Source organism: Pristis pectinata, chromosome 22 (assembly GCF_009764475.1).
Source record: "Pristis pectinata isolate sPriPec2 chromosome 22, sPriPec2.1.pri, whole genome shotgun sequence".
In the NCBI taxonomy this organism is placed as follows: domain Eukaryota; kingdom Metazoa; phylum Chordata; class Chondrichthyes; order Rhinopristiformes; family Pristidae; genus Pristis; species Pristis pectinata.
This window is the reverse complement of record NC_067426.1, coordinates 19503507-19528218: the sequence shown is the minus strand read 5'-3', so window position 1 is coordinate 19528218 and position 24712 is coordinate 19503507. Positions and strand designations below refer to the sequence as shown.

General features: G+C 40.2%; 1 protein-coding gene across 1 annotated transcript in view; it reads left to right on the top strand.

Annotated features, from left to right (window-relative positions):
* Window positions 1-18186: 18186 nt before the first annotated feature.
* The window catches only part of LOC127581675 (grainyhead-like protein 3 homolog), a 92065-nt gene continuing 85539 nt past the window's right edge, over window positions 18187-24712 (top strand). The window contains exon 1 of the mRNA XM_052036277.1: window positions 18187-18331. Coding sequence (XP_051892237.1) covers window positions 18327-18331 — 5 coding nt within the window. The 5' untranslated portion in view covers window positions 18187-18326. The remainder of the gene's footprint in view (window positions 18332-24712) is intronic.

The following is a 24712-nucleotide window of genomic DNA, read 5'->3' as shown; positions in this document are numbered from 1 at the left end:
AATGATGATATCTACAAGAGAAAATCCAGCTATCACACCCTGACATTTCCATCACTGAATCCCCCACTATCAATATTCTGGGAGTTACCATTGACAAGAAACTGAACTGCAGTAGCCATATGCACAATGTGGCTACAAGAGCAGGTGAGAGACTAGGAATCCTGTAGCGAGTAACTTACCTCCTAACTCCCCAGAGCTTGTCCGCCATCTGCAAGGCTCAAGTCAGGAGTGTGATGGAATACTCTCCATTTGCCTGGATGAGCGCAGCTTCAGCAACATTCAAGGAGCTCAACCCCATACAGGACATAGCAGCCTGCTTGATAGGCACAACCATTCACTCACTCAACCAATAACTCGCAGTAGCAACAGCTTATACCAACTACAGGATGCACCGTGTCTCCTTAGACAGCACCTTTTTAACCTATGACTTCTACCAGTTAGAAGCACAAGGGCAGCAAAAGCATGGGAACACCGCCGCCTGGAAGTTGCCCTACAAGTCACACACCATCCTGACTTGGAAATACATCACCGTTCCTTCACCATCACTGGGTCAAAATCCTGGAACTCTCTCCCTAACTGCATTGTGGGTATACCCACACCTCAAGGACTGCAGCGGTTCACGAAAGCAGCTCACCATCACCTTCTCAGGGCAATTAGGGATGGGCAATGCCCTTGAATGAATAACAATAAAATAAAGCCACAAAGCGCCTGCCTCTCCTCCCTCCCCAAACTCATCTGGTTTCCTTTGCAGTAGTGCCATGAAATCTTTATGAGAGAACAAACAGGAACAATTGAAGTCAACACCTCCTGAAAGAATAGCAGTCCTATATTTTGTCTTATGTTCCCTGGGTTAGGATATTAACAGCAACCTATTGGCTCAAAGGAAAAAGTAGCACCAACTGAGCCATAGCTGACACAGGTACGCTGAAAATAGATTACTGCCTGACATTACTATTCAAGCAACCATATTAATGGTAATGTACGTAAAATAAACCAACTATATCTTTCATATTTTCAAAGAATGTTGAGTACTCAAGAGGAACACTTAAATAAATTCCAGTCCGGGCACTATTCCTCTCCCTTTTAATTCTCTTTAAGGAAATGGGTGACATACTAACGTGAAAGAGAAGTACCAATGGAGCATTGCCTTTCCCCACTTGTATTCTAGGACCTAATTCAAACCAAATAGAAGGGACAAAACACAGTACAGACTGACAGAAAATTAATTTTGAAGTGTGGTGTGCAGTTTCAAGTATACTGTATCTTCCAGTTTAAATTTCCTGTCTGAATCACAACATTAAAAACTTAATTTAGACATGATGCAGAAGTTATCTATCAATGTGAAAACTAATATTCTTCATGAAAACAAGTGGGGCTATAACTACACTTTAACATTTATTTGTATTTAGATAGATTGAAGTACGTCTTTTTTCTGTGTAATTCACAATGCTTAAATTCTTGAAACAAACTTTAAGGCAAAAAAATTCTAGAAATTATATGAAGGATGAATTTTGGTAACACTTAGTTTACTATGTGTTTCTCATTTGACATGAATTAGGTGAAACTGCCAGTGCAAACCACATTCATCTGTCACAGATTATCACTCAGCTGCTTTGAAACCAAACAATACCATTTTTGAGAAGACTTCTGTAACTGGAGCACAAACACATACTTTTCCACATCTCCTAAATTGTGGCAGGTCACTTGTGTCCATTATTATAGGCTTTACTGTAAAATACCAGACCCAGACTAATTAAAACGCTGTCCATGTCCGCCTTAAAATAAGTCAGCAGCTGAAGGAAGCTCCGTGACATCAGCCAGGGTGGGATTGTGGTGTGGGATATAGGGGGAGGGGGAGGCAGAGGCAAGTAAGAGGAGGTGAGAGAGGTGAGTGTTTCACCAACAATGGAAGATACCCTACCTCCAAATCAGCAGCTTGTAAACAAAGCAATATTATCCAGCGCAGAAAAGAACTTTTTTTAAAATGAAAAATCTTTTATTCCCTTTCAGGACATTACAAGACACTTTACAGCCGATGAAGTACTTTGGAAGTCTGGTTACTGGTAAAAAAGCTGGAGCATTGGAGGCTAAGTGGAGACCTGATAGAAGTTTATAAGATTATGAGAGACATAGACAGAATAGGCAGCTGGTATCTTTTTCCCAGGGTGGAAATGTCTAATACTGGAGGTAAGCGCATTTAAGGTGAGAGGGGGAAAGTCCAAAAGAGATGTGCGGGACTAGTTTTTTACACAGAGAGTGGTGGGTGCCTGGAATGCGCTGTCAGGAGTGGTGGTGGAGGCAAATACGATAGAGGTGTTTAACAGGCTCTAAGATAGGCGCATGAACATGCAGAGAATGGAAGAACGTGGATATTCTGTAAACAGAGGGGATTAGTTTAATTAGTTTGGCACAACATCGTGGGCTGAAAGACCTGTTCCTGTGCTGTACTTGTTCTATGTAAAAGATGGAATGTTGTCACTGATTTGCACAATCAAGCTCCCATTGTGACTGTGAACAGATAATCTATTTTTCAGTGGTTGATTGACAGATAAATATTGTCCAGTGCATCAGGGATATCTCCTCTATTTTTTTAAAATAAGCAACTTCTTCAGCTGTACTGTACTGATGTGCCAGCCAAGATTTCATGCTTAAATTTCTGTAGTGGGACTTGAACTCATAATCTTTTGACTCTAAGGGCAAAATTGCTACAAGCTGAACTGCACCTATTTTGCTGCATTTCTCTTTTAAGTTTTGATCGATTACTTTGGTCCAGTATAATAAGTTTTGCAATAAAATATTAAACTCTGACTAATTAAAACTTTGTCTGTATTTGCCCCAAACAACCAATGGCAATGAAAGAAAACTCCATGACATCAGTGGGGTGTGGGGTGCAGAGGGAGGAGGAGATGAGGGTGCGTGTTCTAATAAGGCATAACAGAGACTGAGTGATATGAATCACTTTGGAATAATTCACAGTTGCATGTTCATGGCACAATATTCTTTAAACAACTTTCCTTAAAATTAGTATCTTAGCTAAATAACACCATTTGTTAGCCAATGGTGGCATTCACACTTCCCAACCATCCCATGTCATGCATGGAAGGGAACAGTCAGGAGTTCTGGAGGATGTTTTATGTGTGTAACTGATACAAACCGAAAATCTCATGTCCAGAATTTTTCCAGCTGTGAATTTCACCGAGAGAATGATTCATGACATGCAAGTATGAGCATGCGGGGTGTGATGGGTTACAAGAAGAGGACGATAACATAATAAGGGGGAATACTGGCGTGTATAAAACTTATTCTTTTGAAATAGGGAAACTTGGACAAAAGCCAAGCCAAGACAACAATGCAACAGAAAAGAAGTGTATTAAAATAAATCCAGTAATGAAAAAGGGCTTTATAAATGCCTTGTGGTATGTAGCCATCTTAAATACACATAGCTGTCAGGAACCTGGCATGGTACTAGACACTGGGACAAGTGGAATTTTACTCTTTATCAGGGATGTATAAAGCAGTGCTGTTTGACTTGGGTTTGGAAACAAGGAGCTACAAAGAAGTAAAATCAAATATACAACAAAGCTAAATTGAAAGCAAGAGGAGAAGACATGTTTAACTGAATGTAATTAAAGATTTAAAAAATCAAAATGAGGTTCTCATACTCCTAGGGCTAATAATTATGAGATAATTTAAAATGCTCATTGATATCTGTGTCTTTCCATACTTCTGCTGTGCTAATACGGGTGGGATGTGGAATTGCCACATCACTTATAGATCTGAATAAACATTCAGATCACAGGCATGTAGATCACAGGCACGTAGGTTCAGAAAACACACAGAATATAGCCTAATAGGTTAAAGGTATAATGCTCCAATTGATTCTTCATTGTTAGTACATGAAAAATCACTGCCGTATCAGCTTCCAAAATAGGTCTTAGTGAAGGTTTATTAGTATAATAGTCTTTGTGAAAGTACATGTATGTGCTTACATTTATCAGAACCAAACATGAGAAATAGTAGATGTTTATGTGGGCACATAAAAGTAAATTCAACATTCCCAGCATGGAACTGTGCAAGAAGCAAGATGTTGGAGATAGAGTCACTGAAATGTGACTCATTCTCCCACATCCATACTGCCATTGGAGAGTAACTGAACACTGGAATTATAGGATTGGTGTCTGTATCTCAGTTCAAGAATAACTTGTGCTTTGTAATCTCAAGCAACAACAGATGCCAGAAATAATGTTGCTGTCCTGTGAGGAAAGATTTTCATTTTCTTTAAATTTTCTGGAAGGAGCTGTGTATACATTGCATGACTTTTCATAGGAAAATACGTCAAGAAAACCAGCATCTGCTCAACAAATCTTGCTTTTCTTTATGTCACGCTGTACAAATTTGTCTGCTCAGTGCTTGGACAAATTAAATTTGACATTTATATGGCCACATAGTTTACTAATTGAGAGCAGTTTAGGATCATTATTGCAGATTATCATGGATGATTGATTTTTTTTTCAGTCCCATGAATGGAACAACATTCTTAGGAAGCACAGGTTTATGAAGCATCAGTCCCACAATTTCATTGACAGTCCTGAAATAACAGATACGCATAACACTTTTTATAAGCAATGTGAATGTGATCCATGGTGTCTGGCTTAGAAAATTAAAGCCTGTGTTAATGAAGTCTTCTTAAAATAACTAACATAATATACTTTTAGTAAATTACTTGTGGTATTGCCCATAACCAAGTCAAGTCAAGTCTACTGTCATATGTACAAGTACGGTGAGGTACAGGTACAATGGAAAACACTTGCTTGCAACAGCATCACAGGTATGTAGGTTCAGAAAACACACAAAATATAAGTTATACATAAATTATACAAGACAGTGAAGATAGAAAAAAGACAGTGCAAAAAAAACAAGTCCATGTTTGTCAAGAGGTAGTCCATAGTGTTCCATTGCTGAGGTAGGATTAAGTGGTAAATTGGAGGTTTAATGGTTTAATGGAGGTAAGTTTTAATTATGCACTTGATGTTGTCCCAGTTGGTAACACAGCTCATTGTTCCACAAAGACAAAGATTACAATGAAAGTTCTGATGAGCTGTCATTGATCTGAAAAGATAGCTCTATTTCTATCTCCACTGATGCTGCCTGACCTGCTGGGTATTTCTGTTTTAATTTCAGATTTTCCAGCTCCTGCTATTGTTTCCTTTTTGCTCACTTCATTATTTTGTTGACAACAAGCTGAATGGGAAATAGAGATAGAATAATTCATAATGTAAAAACGCCAAAGAAAAGATTTGTATTCATATATTAGTGCTATCAGTAACTGAAAAAGTAATTATGATAAATTATAAAAAACTGTGAATTTTAATTGCTCTGTTGTACAATATTAGAATACCAATATATTTGAATTGTTCAAAGGATAATGCATTGCCTTTATGGCCTCTAACCACAATTTAAAAATCTCTCATTGTGTTTAAATCACCCTGAGGGTTTTCCACTCATTCTGTGACCTCCTTCAGCCCTGCAGTCCTCATATCTCTGCATTCTTCCATTTTTGGCCTCCAGTACGCCCACTGATTTTACTAGCCCTACTATTAATGTCTGTGGTACACCTTATCAAACAATGGTTCTCTTTTTGATTAAGCCAACTCATCATCTTCCTTGGATGAGGTACTGCAGGAACCCAGGAGAACAGGGAGACCAGGCAGGCAGTCCTAGGAATTGAACTAGAACAGGTTTAAATGACCTTTGGATGACCAAGCTTGAGAGTCAATGAGTGAGAAAGAAACAGAGAGCAGCAGAAAAGGCAGAAATAGAGAAAGTGAGTGAGAGTGGGGGAGAGAAGCTGACAGATAAACAGAGAGAGAGTGACAGACAGACAGATGGGCAGAAAGCTATGCAAACACATGAGGGAGACGTCCAGAATAGAGCTAGAGAGAGACAGACAGCGAGACAGAGAGATAGAATCAGCAAATAGTCAACACACATGGGAAAAGGCCCTTCGGTCCACCATTTAGTGCCCAGCTGTATTACTCCCATTTACCAGCACCTGGTCCACAGTTAATTGCCTTGTCAATTCAAGTGCAAAAGAGAAAGTGAGTACATGTATTCCTTATGTTGATCATCCATCACATGACTGATTGCAACTTCCATGCTATTATTCAAAGCATTATACACATTGAAGACTCACTTTCCATGTGTTTCTTATGTACAAAATTTGCTGTACATTAGCTAAATTCTATACTGAGGTAATGACACCTATGCTGTTGCAAGATCTGGCAAAAATCTAGCACATAAGGCATACTGTACCATGCTGCAGAATGATGCAAGGTTTGCAATGTTTTTAGGTTTCCTTGTCTTCACCTTTACCTTGGTTGGTTGCAAATCATTTTTATCTGCTTTTAGCCCAGAGAAATTACTGCTTTCTGTGCAAATGCATACCTGCTCCTTTTGAGGTTTAGATTGCATTCCTGTGGTCACCCGAACCCCTTTTATAATTCACAATCTATACCTTGGTGGTATCTTGTCCATTGCAGCTTGAAAAATCATTGGTAGTGATTTCACGTCATAAAATGGTTTGCTTGGGATTGTAGCTCTTATCTATATTTATTGTCTAATATTGCAGACTCCATATTCACCTCAGCATAGGCACATGACAGATCTAGCTCTGCCTCTGCATACAAATCCTTTGAAGTAAGTAAAGGGTACTGTTGTTGTAAACTGCCTGGTTCAATGTTGACTTGTAGTTAGTGCAGAATTGAATAATCCTGTCTGCATTATGCACTACTAGATTTGCAACTGGCTGGTCTTCATTAGAACGCCATTCCATTTCAGTTATCTAACTCTTCTGTAATTTGGTTCTCTAATGCATTTGGGCCAGGTTGTGACTGGCAGTATGTTGTATTTACCCCTCACTTGACACAGATGTGAGCATTATAAGCTGTACAAGTCATGAATGTATCCTTGAGCATTCCTACATACTTTCATACCAAGTGTGATTTTGAAGCATCCATACTGAAGCCCTCTTTCCAATTCAGCTTCAATTTTTTGAGTCAATCTTTGCCCATCAGTGTTACTCAGATAAAACTGTTGGTAATTTCATCATGTCTAAAGCCTTCAACGTTTTACCTGAGCACGTTTCCAAGTCCTCTATACTGTTCATTAGTAGCATACGGCTGAACTCATTTCAATATGCATCCTCGTGGATAGTTATATTGATACACTTAGGATTTAACACATTTTCTCTCGACATCCTAATGCTTTAGGATCGGAGAGTTGAATAAACCAGTTGCACAGGTTCCATTGCCACTGATAGCTTAAGTACTACCCAGGCCTAATACTTCTTTGTTCACAATAGTTATAATATTCTGTAGACTTCCTATCTGCAGCTTCTTGGTGCAAAGACCTTCCTTCTCTGAAGAAATTACACTACTAGTGATGCTTGACTAACTACTTTTAGTTTAGAGACACAGGCTGAAGAAAGGTGCCCTTTCCTCAGGCCGTCAAAATATTTTTCTGTTTTAAATTGAAGTACGTGTGTTTGATGGCTTCCATTACATCTGTAACAACAACTTGCACCAGTGTCACCTATGTCTTCAGATCCTGCTCTGGATCTCCAGCCTTCACATCTGCTCTACATATTTGTGCTTAGTATCGGCCAAATTTCTTTAGCACTCATTTTTGCCAACTGCATAGATGTTGCAATCTTGCATACAAGCTCACATGTGCGATTCTATCTTCAGTTGTTGACTTAATTACAAACAATCCTCTCACGCAGTGCACAGTCTATCAAGATAGCATAGTTGCTGTGCTGAGAAATGTCCTACAATGAACTATTGTATGTGGACAGTCTTGTCTGACTTTAATTTTCAATTTGCAGCTCTCCACATTTTTTGACAGTACTGCATGACGAAACAAAGCACTTATGCTTTCCATGATAGTTAAAGATTTGCTAACTCAGTGACTATTTCAGAGCCTATTTCAGTTAGAAAGATACGTTCTTGTCCCTCCGTATAGTATGGTTATATACGGGCATTTTCTCATCATCACCATCAATTTTCACTACATTTTTCTCTGTAAGAAAAAACAGATACTTGCATGCATTCTATGAACTGAAAGGGTCACAAACCCAGTCATGTGCACCATGTCTTTCAATGTAGTCAACTTGAACTGAGCAGCCATTTTGCTCTGTTCCCTTCCCACTCTTACAGTGATGCCTGTTGTGCTCAATTACTATTTTGCACTATGTACCTATGGATCCTCTGCTATTTACCTTGTTTCTGTGGTTTCTTGTGATGCAACATTCCCTGTGGATTTACCCCAATCTCTCCATTGAAGTATTGTTAAAACAGAGGGTTCCCATTTTCCAGGCTCACCATACTCTGACTGGTCAACAGACTCAAAGATTTTGCATTTTTTTGTTCATCTTTTTTCCTTGCCACCAAATTGTAATGTCTCAGCATATGCACATGTTTCCTACTTCAAAACTGTGCAATACAGAGTATATAGAGAAATAGGAAGAGACACAGTTGCTGAAATACGTGCAACTGGTTTATTCAACTCTCCATTCACACTGCTCACGTGCATGTATCATACAAATATATCAAGCACTTACACTACAGAGAGAGAAAAAGAGATGGACAAATATACAGAAGCAGACAGATTTCCTTCAGCACCCCCACTTGTGGCAATCATATCTCTCTCTCCCTCCCTCTCACTCCATCTCCCTCTGTCACACTCCTCCTTTCCTTTCTCTCTCTTGTTCTCTCTTCCCCTCCTTCTCTGTTCCTGTATACGTCTTTCTTCCTTTCTGTCAGTCTCTATTTCTGTCTCTATCTCAGGGACTCCCGCTGCCCCATGGATCACATGATTTTATTTCAAAGGGAATTGAGCGCAAGAGTAAGGACAGTTCATGACAAATATGTAGAGCTTTAATGAGACCATAGCTGGAGTACTGTGTACAGTTTTAATCTCTTTTCCTATGATCTTGAGGGAGTACAGCAAAGGTTCACCAGACTAGTTTTGGGGATGGCAGGTCTGTCATGTGAGGTGTAATTGCAAAGGCTGGGCCTCTATTCTCTAGAGTTTAGATGAATAAGTGGTGTCCTCACTGAAACATACTATATACTTAGAGGGCTCAACGGGGTAGATGCAGGGAAGATGTTTCCCTGGCTGAGGAGTCTAGGACTGGAGATCACAATCTCAAAATAAGGGGCAGGCTGAAAAGGACTGAGATGAGAAGAAAACTCTTCACTCAGGTGTTGCTGAATCTTTGGAATTTTGTACCCTAGAGGATTGTGGATCTCAATCATTGACTGCATTCAGAACAGAGATTGATAGACTTCTCGCTATTTGAGGAATTGAGATGGGTTATAATTAGTAAATTTGCAGATGGCATGAATTTGATGGTGTTGATAGTGAGAAGGATCACAGGACAATATTGATCAGCTGGTAAGAGCAGCAGCATATGCCATTTAATTCTAAATAGGTTCATCACTTTGGGAAGATTAATAAGGGTAAGACATACACAGTGAATGGTAGGACCCTAGGAAGTATTGAAGAACAGAGGGACCTTGAAGGTGGCAGCACTGATAGTAAATAAGGGATATAGGATACATGCCTTCATTAGCCAGGGAATAGAATCTACTGGCAGAGGTTATCGTACAGTCCTATAAAACATTGATTAGGCCACAGCTGAAATATTGTATCTAGATCAGTACTTGAATTGTCAAGGTGTACAAGACTATGGACCAAGTGCTGGTAAATGGGATTGGTATAGATGGTTGCCATGGGCACAGTGGACTGAAGAGGCTGCTTTTTGCTGCACATCTATGACTGGGGCAGGTGGGCTGAATGTGGTGCATGGAAAGTATTGTCCAACATCTACTCTTTCTAAACTTTGGTGCATATTTTCCCATGGCATAGGGGAATAAAACAATAAAAAATAATTAATCTGTGATCTTGTTAATTGTGTGCATTATTTACTCTATCAAAACTATTCATAAACAGCCCCATCAAATCCCTTCTCCTCTCCCCACTTTAACCTTCTAACTGGTAAAGAGAATGCCCCCAGTTTTTTAGTCTCCCCACACAATCGTGGTTGCTCATCACTGGAACCATTCTGGTAAATCCACACCAGTTCCTCAGCATGGACATCCTACTAAAGTGTGGACACCAGAACTGGACATGACACTTCAGCTGGGGCCTCATCAGTGCTTTATAGTGGGTTGTACACCTACTTTTGTATTCTACACCTTTCTTTATAAAGCCAAAGATCCCCAAAGTTTCTTTATCAACAGGAAGGAAATGCTTGAGATTTGTAGCAATATAACATAGCTCCATGAGCTAGGAACACAAATGTATAATCTTAGATACAGCGGGCTTGCGCCCGTTGCCTTTGTCTTGTTACATGCTGGAAGTTGCAGGTGTGGTGTTGACAAAGAAGTCTTGCCGAGTTGTTATAGAGCATTCTGCAGGCAGTATTCACTGCTGCCACAGAGACTGGAGGTGCAGGAGTGATTAAACTGGAGGATGTGGTACCAAGCAAGTCGACTTTGTCCAGGAAGTATTGAACTTCATCAGTGCTGATGGTGCAGTACCTTTCATTGTATTGGCTTGTATTTTTTGACAGTAGAAAGGCTTTGGGGATCCAGGAAGTGAATTATTTGTTGGAGGAGATTCTCTGATTTGATGCGCTAGCTGCAGCATTTGGGATTGCTCTTTAAATAGCATAGACTCAATGGGCTGAATGGCTCCTTTAATGTCATAGGAAAATATGAAAATATCTTATCCAGAGAGAGAAAACTGGCAGGGATATTTTTCCATTTGCTTGCCAATTCCTTTGTACCAGCCAACAATGCTAAAGTTATAGATGATGTTACTATAAACTATGAAGAAGTTAATGTAAGATGTAATCTGGGAAGGAAATGGACCTCTTCAGATACATTACTCTTAGGAAGTACGTATCATTTGGGTGCCATTCTAATCAATTTGATCTACTTAATCCACAGTTGAGGAAAGGCTGAGAACTATCTCTGAAGCACTGTGGTTGTGTGAGCAGACACCATTTGAGAATGTTCAGTTTATTCTGGGATTCCTTTGTAAAGTAAAGACACTTTCTTCTGACAGAAGCACAAAGATGGATAATGGGTGTTGGAGGGATGCTATGCATCCATCATGTTCTGCGATGGGTATTCTGTCTGACAGGCTGGACGTTTTACATTCCTTCCATGTTATATATTTGAATTGCAATGTTGGAAATGCAGCAGGCGATTTGTGTACAGCAAGCCCCCAGAAATAGCAATATAACAATGACCAGATAATCTGGATTTCTTTTAGATAATGATGCAATATGATACACAAACCAACATGATCAGGATCCAAGGGTTTCTGCCGAATAACATGATACTACAATACTCAACCAACTCAACCAACTCATTTTTTTTTATTATTAACCACTTACCTTACTAAAGCACTGAACTGTTGGCATAGACTTGGTTCTGCCTTTGGCAAGAGTTTCATTACTGATCTCGGGAGCCTAAAATGTTGCTGAAATCCAGTTAGTAATTGATTTTAAAAGAAGACAACAGTCTGGTTAAATAAAGAGCACATTCTTGGTTATCAGCCTGAGGCTCTTATCAGGATAAGTGACAGAATAACTACCTGTTGTATGATCCATCATTCTTGTATTTTCCTTCAAGGCTTTTAACTTTTTGGCATAGTCTTCGAAACCCAAACTTGTATTTAATACACTTGTGAATACAAATGTCTCTCCCTATTAACTATTATTTCTGACAAGTGAGGTTTCTATAGTAGTTTAGTTACCTGAAATTTGTAACAAAATAACACAATTTTTATAAACACCTTCTGGGTATTATAGAAGCTAACAATACAGTGAAGGAATATATAATACTGGCTTTATTTAGTTTATCAGTTATTTTCCCTCCATCATTTAACTTCCATTTTCAAAGTTATTATTTATCTGGTTCTACCAGCTGTGTTCCAGATCATAACAACTTGCTGCATAGAAACATATTTCCTCATTTTCGCTTTGGATCTTTTAACAAAAACATTTAAGAATTATTTGAAATTATCTTTTCTTTCTGTGCCCTCTGCTATGACTGGGTGAACACCCATTGTAGGTTGGAGTGCGATGGACAGCGATGGCTGCTCCTGTCCATACTGCCTGATGGATTGGGCACTCCGAAGAAGCTGGCATCACCAAAGCAACAAGGAGTTCCCGTTGCAAGGTGAAGTCTGAGAATGACAGTGAGGTGCAGCGCCACGAATTCACCTTGATGTGGCCTCCAATTTCAACACCTGAAAACACCTCAAAACATCACCTTTGCTCAACATCAATAGCTGCAAACAAAGGTGGTAATGACCAAAAAGCCAACACTCCAGCTCACCACAGGACCTGCTGATCTCAGCAGGGTCCATCTGGGAAATGTGGGCTCTCCTCTCCCTTGCATGGTCAACTCACAAATCAATCTATGGGCTGCTGGATAATCAAGAGTTGACAGCATAACAAATGCACATGTTTATATAAAACACAACCGGTGGGAATAAAAGCCGCACAATGTCAGGATGGGAATTTCTCACCAGTGCTGCCTTTATCGAAAACCTCAAAAAAGATTAAAATTCTCCTCGAAGTGAGAACTTTTTTGCCATAAGTGAACTCTTCTGATTCAGAAGTTACATAATAAGAGAAAAACAGAGCCAGGTACCAACCATTTTCTGAAAACGATGTCAGTTTTCCAAAAGAGTATAGAGGTAATGACTGTAATTATATGCTTCTTAAAAAGGGTAGGTGACTCCCAATAATGGCATGCACCAATCTTAATCTGCAGGGCAAGGAACTGCCACCATTACAGAGCTTTGTTCATATTATCTGTAGATCTGAGGCTCTTACTTAACAAGAGTGAAGAGTGTCATCCTTTTGAAAAGTCTGAAATGTTCTAATCCGCCCCCTTACTAGTCTTTATCTGCACTAAATCCATGTTTACATTACAAGCTGATGTTGAAGTTTCTCCTGCATTCCAATCCCGAGCAGTATTTTATACCAATTGCATCAGGACTGCAAGTTCAAGTTTGTTGAGAATTCTACTAAACATTAAGCAGAAACTACTTGAGCTCAAGGAAAGGATCAGTTGCTTACTCTACAATTAAACTCTGATTATCTGGCACCTTCAGGACTTTGGTGATGCCAGATTGCCTGGTTTTCCAGATTCTTGAAAATTCCTCCTATTAATACACCAAAACATTTTCATTCATGTTTCTTAGATGTTACACAGTAGCATAATAAACTCAGGTTTTTAAGGGAGCTTTGGAAACGGGCCTGGTTAGTTTACAGGCAGTGCTGGAAAATGGGGCCCGATGAGTTACAAGAAGCACTGGAAATGAGGCCCTGATGAGTTTATAGGAAATAGGGCCCTAGTAAGTTTATCAAGAGCAGAGTGAAAGGCACTTTGGTGAGTTTATAGGGAGTGTAGGAAATAGGGCTCCCGTGAGTTTATCAGGATCATAGTGAAAGGGGCTTCAGAGAGTTTATAGGGAGTGCAGGAAACAGGTCCCTGGTGAGTTTATAAGAAGGGTGAGTTTAAAAGAAGACTGAGAAATATCACCCTGTGAGCCAGATGCTGAACTATCGGGATTTCTGAACAATGGGATAACAGATTCTATGGCCTTTAGGTTACTGAACATATGTGAACTGCTGTATTTGGTGTGATGGAACAAAAGTTCCTGCAGCAGAAACAGCTTCACAAAGCCAGTTTCAGGAATTATAACATTCTGTCAGCTGGTTTAGTAATATCTTCATAATCCAATTTATGGAAGCCTGGAGCTCGAAGGTAAATTACTGATCCTGCATACCCAGCAGGATAGAGATTCAAAGGGACTGTGCAACAGATTCCAGGAATCAGGTTGCTGTGTCCTATCTGTAACCTGTGCAACCACTGAGCATGGTGACCTGCTAACATTCCCTTCTTTGCTAAATAAAGGAAATATTAATTTGTTAATTTAGAATGATGTAATGCCTAAATAGAATGCCAAGAAATGTCATACAAAAACATAATAGTCAACTGTTATTGTCTCTGACACTATATTTTGGGTTTGTATGGGAGAAAATGATCACGTAATGGATGCAGGTGGCTTGAACAAGCACTTCACAAGGGCAGCAACATTTACACTTTGATCTGCTAAGCTGGAGCAGGGGTGAATGGGAAAAGAACGATATCCACCAGTTGTGTTCTAAGACTGGGAGAAAATGTTAAGGCTGGTACATGTAGGAGTACGTTAGTACATGAGTTTTTACAGCGTGATGTGTGATGATTTTTGCCAAACCTTCTCTGTCTTTAAAACTTAATTTTACAATTGTGATGTCCCATTCCCTCAGGATATCATTATACTGGAGATTTTAAAAGAAATAAACATTTTAATTGCCTTTTCTGTTTGTTTTATATTTCTCTACAGATTATATCTGCACTTCCCGATCTTTATCTCATTTTCTGTGCATGATTCAAATATAATTTATTTTTCTTACTTTATACTTCCTTGTTTAAACATTGTGTGCCTCAGTATGGGTTTTTAAATATGGTTTCAGGACAGATTCACAGTTTCTTGACCTGTTCACCATTCGTAAGATTATTTTACCTCAGCACCACTTTCTTGCAGTAATGCCATATCCCTTGCCTCTCTTAATATCTAAAACTTATCAACCTCTGTTTTGAATACCCGCAGTGACAGAGGCTCCACAGTTCACTTGGGTAGAGACTTGCAAAGAGTCAGTCCCCTGTCGGTGAAGGATTTTCTCTTATTTTGAAACAATGGCCTTTGGTTCCTGGTATGCCTACCTAGTAATATTATCTTTGCATCTATCTGATAATCTGTAAGAAATATGTATATTTCAATGAGATCAGCTGTTCTACTTTCTTAGAAGTTTAAGGAGCTTTGGCATGTAATCAAAGACTCTGAAAAATTTCTACAGATGTACAGTGGAACGCATTCTGACTGGTTCTGTCACAGCCTGGTATGGAAGCTCCAATGCACAGAGGCAACTGAGTAGAGAACTCAACCAGTTGCAACACAAGTACAGATCTCTCGACCATTAAGGACATCTATAAGAGTGATGTCTCAGGAAGGCAACGTCCAAATATCCATCACCAGGGACCCTCACCATCCAGGCCATGTCCATTTTTTGATACTGCCATCAGGCAGGAGGTACAGGACCCTGAAAACCCACACCTCAAGGTTCAACAACAGCTTCTTCCCCACTGCCAACAGGTTCTTGAACTGACCTGAAAAACCCTGACACCACCTTGGACTACATTTCTTTCTCTCCCTCGCAACTTGCACTTGTGTCATTATGGTTATTTTGTCGTGTAAGTTATGTCGTATAAGTGGAGGCATGGTAGTGTAACGATTAGCATAACACTTCACAGTGCCAGTGACCGAAGTTAAAATCTGGCCAATGTCTGTAAGGAGTTTATACGTTCTCCCCATGTCTGGGTGGGTTTCCTCCCACATTCCAAAGACGCACAGGTTAGGAAGTTGTGGTTATGCTATGTTGGTGCTGGAAGCATGGCGACACTTGCGGGCTGCCCTCTGAACACTACGCAAAAAGATGTATTTCACTGTGTGTTTCAATGTACATGTGACTAATAAAGATATCTTATCCTATCTTATATTTTACCTAAATTTAAGTTTATGTTAATTTATGTTTGTCATGTTTGGAATGCACTGTGCAGCTGCTGCATAAAGCTAATTATCATGGAATTTATACCCTGTGTATGTATGCTTATGTCAAGAAACTTGAACTTGAACAAATTCTAGAGAACATAGGCCCATTTTCCTTAATCTCCTACAGAGCAATTCTTTCCCTGCACACCATCTACATCCTTTTTTAGGTAGAGAGATCAGAACTGCACTCAATATCCCAGATAAGATCTTACTAGTGCCTATATAATTGGAGCAAGATGTCTTTACTTTTGTATTCAAACCTTTTTGCAATAAAGATCAACATATCACTTACTTCCTAGTTGTTAGCTGAACCTGCATGTTAACCTGCATTGAATCATGGATAAGGATAGCCACATCTCTACGAACACCAACATCCTTCAATCTTTCACCATTTAAAAATGGTTCTTTTTTTTTATTTTGGCCTCATATTTTTGTCCATTAAATTTTGACTGCCATATCCTTACCCTTTCACAGCCTCATGTAACCCTACTGAGGCCTCACTACATACTCCTTACAGCCACTCTGATATCCAGTTTTGTACCAACAGAAAATGTGGATATCTTACACTTTGTTCCATCATTCAAATCATTGATATAGAACATAGAACACTACAGCACAGTACAGGCCCTTTGGCCTACGATGTTGTGCCAACATTTTATCCTGCTCTAATATCTATCTAACCCTTCCCTCCCACATAGCCCCCTATTTTTCTATCATTCATGTGTCTATCTAAGAGTCTCTTAAATGTCCCTAATGTATCTGCCCCCACAACCTCTGCCAGCAGTGCGTTCCACTCACCCACCACTCTCTGTGCAAAGAACTTACCTCTGACATCCTCCTTATACCTTCCTCCAATCACCTTAAAATTATGCCCCCCCCCGGTGTCAGCCATTTTCACCCTGGGAAAAAGTTTCTGACTGTCCACTCGATCTATGCCTCATCATCTTGTACACCTCTATCAAATCACCTCTCATCCTCCTTCTCTCCAAAGAGAAAAGCCCTAGCTCACTCAACCTATCGATTGTGAAAAACTTGGGCCACAGCACCGATCCCTGTATCATCCTACTGGTCGCAGTCTCCTGACCTGAAAATGACCTATTTATTCCTACTCTCTGCTTTCTATCCATTAACCAACACTCAATCCATGCCAGCATATCACCCTAAACCTCAAGTGCTCTAATTTGTTTAATAATCTGTGGTGAGATATCTTATCAAAACCTCCTGAATGTCTAAATACACCAGATCCATTGGTTCCTCCTTATCAGTTCAATTACAACCTCAGAAACTCTAACAGATTTGTTAAAAAATGACTTCTCTTTCATTAATCAATGCTGAATGCCTGAAATCTGAAATAAAAAAAACATATACAACAGTTCATGCAGCATCTGTGGAGAGAGAATCAGGGTTAACATTTCAGCTGAGGAATGGTCATTGACCTGTTTTCTCTCTCCCTCCTTTCCTAATAGTGGGGTCACGTTCACTGCCATTTAATCCATGGAAACCCACAGACTGACCACAGAGAATGCTGCACAGGCTTAGACATATCTTTCCAAAGGTTACCCAAAGATATGCTTTGTCAGCATCTGTCAGCATGGCGAATGGTGAGTGCTTCTTTCAAAACTGACTACAAAATAGAGGCCTCATCTGGGTCACAGAGACAGAGAGGGAAAGCAAGTCAAAGGAAGTATAGGGCAAGGTGGATCAAAGGATGAGCTGAGCTTCTGGACTTCGCTACCTGAAAGGAAAGGTGCTGTTTTGTGGAGTGATGAATCTGAACTAGACGAGGGATCATCTAAGAGCTCACACAGAAGGAGAGGTTAGGAACATGTACGCAAAAGTAAATGGAAGAGGGTTGAACATTAACATGATGTCAATGGTCAAGAACAGATTTACTTCTCTTCCTTTTTATTCCTTCCATTTTTTTTTTAGTGTGTGAATTTTTCCTGTGCATCTACACTAAGTTTCTTATTTGATTGCCTTGTAGTTGCCTCATGTAAAGACCATTGTACATTCTCAGGCAATATTTGCCACTCTCCAGCTTTGAAGCATTTGCCAGCATATTACAGCTGTGAAATCCAGGTCAGAGCTATTGCTGAAACATGAATCAAAAGGAGAATGCTTAAAATGCCCAATAGGTCAGGCAGTGTCTGTGGAGAGAGAAAATCTGAGGTAATCTCACAGAAGGATAATCTTATAGCCGGATAGCCCAGTTCTGATATAAACCAGAAAAGTGAGTTATCTGAAATTGTTGAGCCCTGAAGGCTGCAATGTACCTGGATGAAAGATGAAATGCTGTTCCTTAAGCTTATATATGTCTCTGTTGGAGCAATGTCGAAGGCCAGAGACATAGAGGTCAGAGTGAGAGTGGGATGAACTATTAAAGAGACAGGCCATTGGAGGCTCAGAGTCAGCCTTGTGGACTGAATGGAAGTGTTCTGCAAAGCAATCGCCCAATCTGCCTTTGTTTTCTCCAGTGTAGAACAGACCATGACCTGAGTACTGAATACAGGACACAAGATTGGAAGAAGTGCATGTGAATTGCTGCTTCACCTGGAAGGACAGTTTGGATCTCTGAATGGTGGGAAGGAATGAGGTAAAAGAGGAGCTTTTGCGTCTCCTGTGGTTGTATGGGAAACTGTTGTGAGAAGGGAGTTTGAAATAGCTTTGCAATCAGAGGTATTACCTATGTTCTATCCACCCCTCCTCCACCTTTCCACTACTTAAAACGAATTGTAGGTCTAATGACAATGAAGGACTGGCAATGTATTTCCAAAACAGGATGCAGTGCAGTTTGGAGAGGAACCTGCAGGTGGTGGTGTTCCTGTGGACCTAAAGCCCTTCTCCTTCTTGATGGCAGAGGTGTGGGTTGAGAAGACATTTTAGGTGTAGCCTAGGTCTGTAATTTTGCAGATGTTACACACTGCAATCACTGAGCATTAGTGGTGGAGGGAATGAACATTTAGGATGGTGGGTGGGGTAGGATTTGTTCTGGATAGTGTAGAGCTCCTGGAGTGTTGTTTATGACACACTCAGCCAGCCAAGTGCAGAGTATTCTATCACACCCTTGACTGGTGCCTTGCACATGGTGGAAAGGCTTTGAGATATCAGGAAGTGAGTTACTATGATTGGGTATTTATATGGTTGATCAGTCTAGCTGCCAATCAAGGGTGACTCCCAGGATGTTGGGTGATGCCATTGAATGTCAAGGATAGAAAGTGAGACTCTCCCTTTTTGGAGATGGTCATGGCCAAGCCCTTCTGTGGTGCAAAGTTACTTGCCAATTATCAGCCTATGTCTGGACGTTGTCTCGGTCTTGCTGCATGCAGACACTGGCTGCTTCATTTCCTGAGGAGTTGCCAATGGAATTGAACATTGTGTAATCATCAGCAAACAGCCCTCATAATGGAAGGAAGGTCACTGATGAAGCAGCTGAAGAAGGTTGGGTCTAGAACACTGGCCTGAGGAGTTTCCACATGATACCCTGGGCTCTCCAACAAATACATCATCTTCCTTTGTGCAGGATATGACTCCACACATTGGAGTATTTTCTCTTCAGTGCTCATCAACTTCAATTTCAGGACTCCTTGATCCCATATGGTGCCTTGATGTCAAGGGCAGTCATTCTTATCTCAAGTCTAGAATTCAGCTCTTTGATGCATTAATTGAGTGATCTTGTCAAAACCTAGACTGAGCTTTCATTAATTGGTGTTCATAAACATCCAGGTCCTTTTGTAAAGCAATATTTCCTAATCTATCACAATTTAAGTAATACTCTGCCTTTCTGTTTTTCCTAATGGCAGAAACATTTATCCAGATTATACTGCATCTGCCAGATACTTGCCCACTCACTCACTCAACCTGGCTAAATTGCCTTGAAGTTCATTTTCATCCTCTCCCAGTATACTGTGGTGAATGTCTACTTATGCACACATGCCTGGGAACAAATGTTTTCTGCAGAAAATTATAATTTATAGTCATGATAAAGCACTTTAGTCTTGGCACATCAAATCCATGCCAATGTCAGCAAGACTAAAGAATTCCAGATAGTGTCGAATCTTTATAGAATTGTCTCACAAGCCAGTAAAATTCAAGCAGCAAATAACTTGCAAGTAATACATCCCCTTAAATAACTTTGCTGATTTTGGGGAGAACTTTCCTGTTTCCAAAAGTTTAATCAACTGCGTGAGGTTTGCAGAATGTTTTCTGAAAGCTTTGATTCCAATTTAGCAACACTGACGTCAAACCAGTCTGTGTACTGATTGTTGCAACACATTAATTTCACACCAAATAACACTCTACAGGTCCATCTTTTAAGTCCCATCTTTTATAATAATTTTTTTTTGAGATTCAAAGCTGATTTTGGACAAAACAATCCTAAAGAAAATAACATTTTGTTAATTGAAAAAGAAGGGAGACAAAAAGTGGCAAACTACAGGTTAGTTAGTTTAGCATCTATCTTGGAAAAAATGTTTGAAGTTATTATTAAAGCCATTATAACAGGGTACTTTTTTAACATTAAAAGTCAATGTTGTTTTGTGAAAGAAAAGTCATGCTTGAAAAATTCATCGGAGTTCTTTGAAGAAATAAAATATGCTGAGGATGAAGGGGAACATGTGATGTACTATATTTAGATTTTCAGAGAGTATATGTTAAGGTGCTGCATCATAGGTTATTAAGGTCATGAGTGGCCTACTCATGATGTAAGTTGTAACATATTTGCATGGAAGACTCATTGACTAACAGGAAAGAGGGAACGGAGGTATATGGGTCTTTTTCTGGCTGGCAAGATGTAACAAAATGGTGTGCTTTGGGGATTGGTGCTGGGCCTCAACTTTTTACAGAAGGAGAAACAAATGACTGCAGATGCTGGAATCTAGATGAAATGCACTATGATACTGGAGGAACTCAGCATCCGTGGAGAAAAGCAGGTGGTCAACGTTTCGGGTCAGGATCTTTCTTCAGGACTGAAGGTAGGAAAAGGGGAAGCCCAATATATAGGAGAGAAAAGCAGAGCTGTGATAGGTGGACAAAAGAGGGGAGGCGGGGTGGGCACAAGGTGGTGATTGGTAGATGCAGGTAAGAGATAGTGATAGGCAGGTGCGGGGGAGGAGGGGAGAGCAGATCCACCGGGGGATGGGTCAAAGGTAAGGGGAGAAAGGGGAAAAGAAAAAAACGAAAAAAAAAGAGGGGGTAGAGAAAAGAGAAATGCTAGGAAAGGGAAGAAGAGAAGAAGCATGGCGGGGAGTGGGGGGGTGGTGGTTGAGGGAATTACTTAAAGTAGGAGAATTCAATGTTCATGCCGTAAGGCTGCAAGGTTCCAAGATGGAAAATGAGGTGCTGTTCCTCCAGTTTGCACTTGGAATTCTCCTGGCAGTGGAGGAGGCTAAGGACTATCATATCAGTGATAGAAGTGATAATGTAGGAGGGGGACTTAAAGTGACTGGCAGCGGGGAGATGCAGATCGTGGTTATGGATAGAGCGCAGGTGTTCTGCGAAACGGTCACTGTCACTGATATGTCAACCCACACTATCACTAATATGTCAAACCAGGTGACCGTTTCACAGAACACCTGCGTTCTGTCCGTTACCACAATCTGTATCTCCCCATTGCCTCCAGCATCATAGTGCTTTTCACCTCAATGTTTTACAGTTTATTAAAATGAACGCATCTAAATAAATTTGCTGATGACATGAAAATGAGAAGGAAATTGAACAATGAAGAGGGCATAAGGAAGCTAAAAATGAATATAAATGCATTGTGTGTAGACAAAGCTCTGAAAAATGGAATAGAATGAAGGAAAATATGAATTTGTCCATTTTGGCAGGAAAAATGAAAAAGAAGCATGTTATCTAAATGGTGAGTGATTGCAGGGTCTGGTGTTCTTGTGCTTGATTCGAGACCGCAGCTGTATACAGCACTGGTGTCCTTATTTAGGAGTGAATGTTAGTTCATTGGAAGCAGTTCAGAGAAAGTTTGTTAGACCAATACTTGAAATTGGTGGGTCAGCTTGGGAGGAAGTTGGAGCTTAGATAAGTGAGAGATGACATAGTTGAAACATACAAGATCTTGTGGGGTCTTGACAGACTATATTTGGAGAGGATGTTTTCAAGGTGTTACTATTTAAAAATAAGAGGTCACCTATTTAGGACTGAGATAAGGTGAAAATTTTTCACTCAGTCTTGTGAGACTTTGGAACCCTCTTCCTCAAAAGGCAGCGGAAGAAGAGTTTTTGAAGGCAATGATAGATTTTTGACAAATAAGGAGGTGAAAAGTTACTTGGAGTAGGCAAGAATGCAGAGTTGAAGTTAAAATCAGATCAGATACGATTTTGTTGAATGCAGAGGTGGCTTGAGGGGCTTGTAGCACACCATTATTGTCTATCTTGAATCCTAATTCATGCAAACTATAACTTCAGCAACTATCAGCTGAATTTTAACTTTCAATGTCTTGCAGGATGCTTGTTTTGCACAGGCTCCTGAAATAGCACCTTTCAGAAGGTGTCTATGTTCATTTGTCTCAATTGCAACATGGTAAGATTTTCAAAACAGTCTGATCCATGACAGCTATTAAAACACTATTGATTTCAGGGGATCCCAATCACTGACTTTCAAGCAAACTATTAGAGAATTTACATTCAGTGGAGAACTTGTGTGAAATTAAGAATGAAAGAAGATTAGCCCCAGTGACAAACATTACAAACTAAAAGGTCACCAGTCTAAGTCTTAGAGTTGGTTCATTGGTGCAATTCAGTTGGGCAAATCATTTGCTATTGAACTAGCTCTTGTGTCAAGTTAATACATAATTATGTGCTGATGTATAGTGTAGTGTTTCCTGAATGGGATCTGCATCAGAGCAGTTCACCTTTCTTAAATTCTGCCTTCTGTGCATCAGCCGTTGGGTTCCAATGATTAATACAATAGAAAGATACAGTGCCAAATAATTTGACATGTTTCTCTAATTTAAAAAAACACAGACACTGGTCGAGAAAGGAATTAACAAAGATGAAGAAATGAATAGCATGGATAATCCTGTGTTGTTTCATTGCAACGATGCATTTCTGCAAATGAAAATTCTGTCCCTTTATCCTGCATTATTAGAACATAACGAAATACATGGGCACACACGTTGCCACAAAAGTGATCCCAGGGGATGTATTTAGCATTCTGAGGTGAGATTTTATGATGGTTAGATTTCACAGTGAACAAATAAAGCACAGTGAACATCAGTCAATGAATACCTTTTTGTTGGCTACATCTTGTCTAATATGGTGACACTGTGTGTTCTCACTGTGCCCTTTCAGTTAATGACAGGTAATTGGCAGAGGCAAAGGACCCAAAGTCAGTGCACAGGAACAACTTGAATGGTTCAGTTTCACTCCCCAGGCTTCATTTTTTATGCTCAAGTTCTCAAATCTCAGGGCAGAGACCAGTTTGTTGTCATTAGTTTGGCTTGGTTGATAGCAATTGCTGCTGAATCAGGAGGAGTATAACTCAAACAGCCCTTTCGAACTTGAGCACATTCTCTAAACTCTGAGAATGCCACATAATGGAGGTACTGACTTCTGGATGAGATTTAAACTGAAGGATCGTCTACACTTCAGATTGGTATGAAAATCCCAAGGAGATATCCTGACTTCTTCCATTCCAATTTCTTCCTTGATTTCCTTCACTCACCCATGACTGTAACCTTGACTGCAGGTAAGTAGGCCCCAAGTTCTGTAAGTCCCTCCCTAAAGTGTTCTCACCCTCATCTCATCAAGTCACTCCTTAAGCTTTGACCAATCTTTTTGGTTGCTTCCTAATACTTGGCTTGTGGTTAAGTAGTGATTGATCACTTATGTGAGGAATCCTGGGGTATTTTACTGCATCAAAACAGTAAACTGTTGAGGAAAAGTTTTCCAAATTTCCACCTGCACTTCAAGGACATTTCCCCTTGTGGGGGGAACCTAGAACAAGGGGGCCATAGTTTTAGAATAAAGTGCTGCATATTTAAGAGTTAGAAACTTAGGGATTGATTGGGCCTGGTGGATGGAAGAAATTACCATGGATCAAGGAGGTTGTCCATATCCAGAAATGAAGAGGAAATTCTTGTCTCAGAAAGTCATGAATCTTTGGAGTTCTCCATCATGGAATGATGCAGAGCCTGGGTCATTGAATATATTTAAGGCTCAGAAGAACAAACATCTGGTGAATTTTGGGATATGGACAGGAAAATAGATCAGGTTACCCATGATCTTACTGATCGGCAGGACAGACTCAAGGGGCTGTAAACACTGTCTACATGGACTTTGGCAAGACTATTGACATGTAGGCTGATCCGGAAGGTCAGAGCACATGGGATCCAGGTGAGCAAGCCAACTGGATACAAATTTGGCTTGGTGGTAGGAGGCAGAGGGTGGTAGTGCGGGATTGTTTATCAGAATGCAGGCCTGTGACCACTGGTGCGCCACAGGGATTAGTGCAAGGTCCTCTGTTGTTTGTCATATATATTAATGATTTGGATAAATATGCAGGTAGCTTGATTAGTAAGTTTGCAGATGACACAAAATTGGTGGTATACTGAACAATGAAGAAGGATGTCTAAGGTTACAGCAGGATCTAGTTCAACTGGGAAGGTGAGCAAGGGAATGGCAGATGGAGGTAAACTCAGACAAGTGTGAAGTGATGCACTTTGAGAAGTTAAAGCAGGGTAGGACATACCCAGTGAATGGTAGGGCCCTGGGGTGTGTTGTTAAACTGAGGGACCTTGGGGTGCAAGTATGTCATTCCCTGAAAGTGACAGTGAAGGTCGACAGGGTGGTGAAGAAGGCATATGGCATGCTTGCCTTCATCGCCTAAAGCATTGAGTACAAGAGTTGGGACGTCATGTTGTACAAAACTTTGGTTCGGGCACACTTGGAGTATTGTGTGCAGTTCTGGTCACCACCCTACAGGAAAGGTGGTTGAACTAGAGAGGGTGCAGAAAAGATTCATA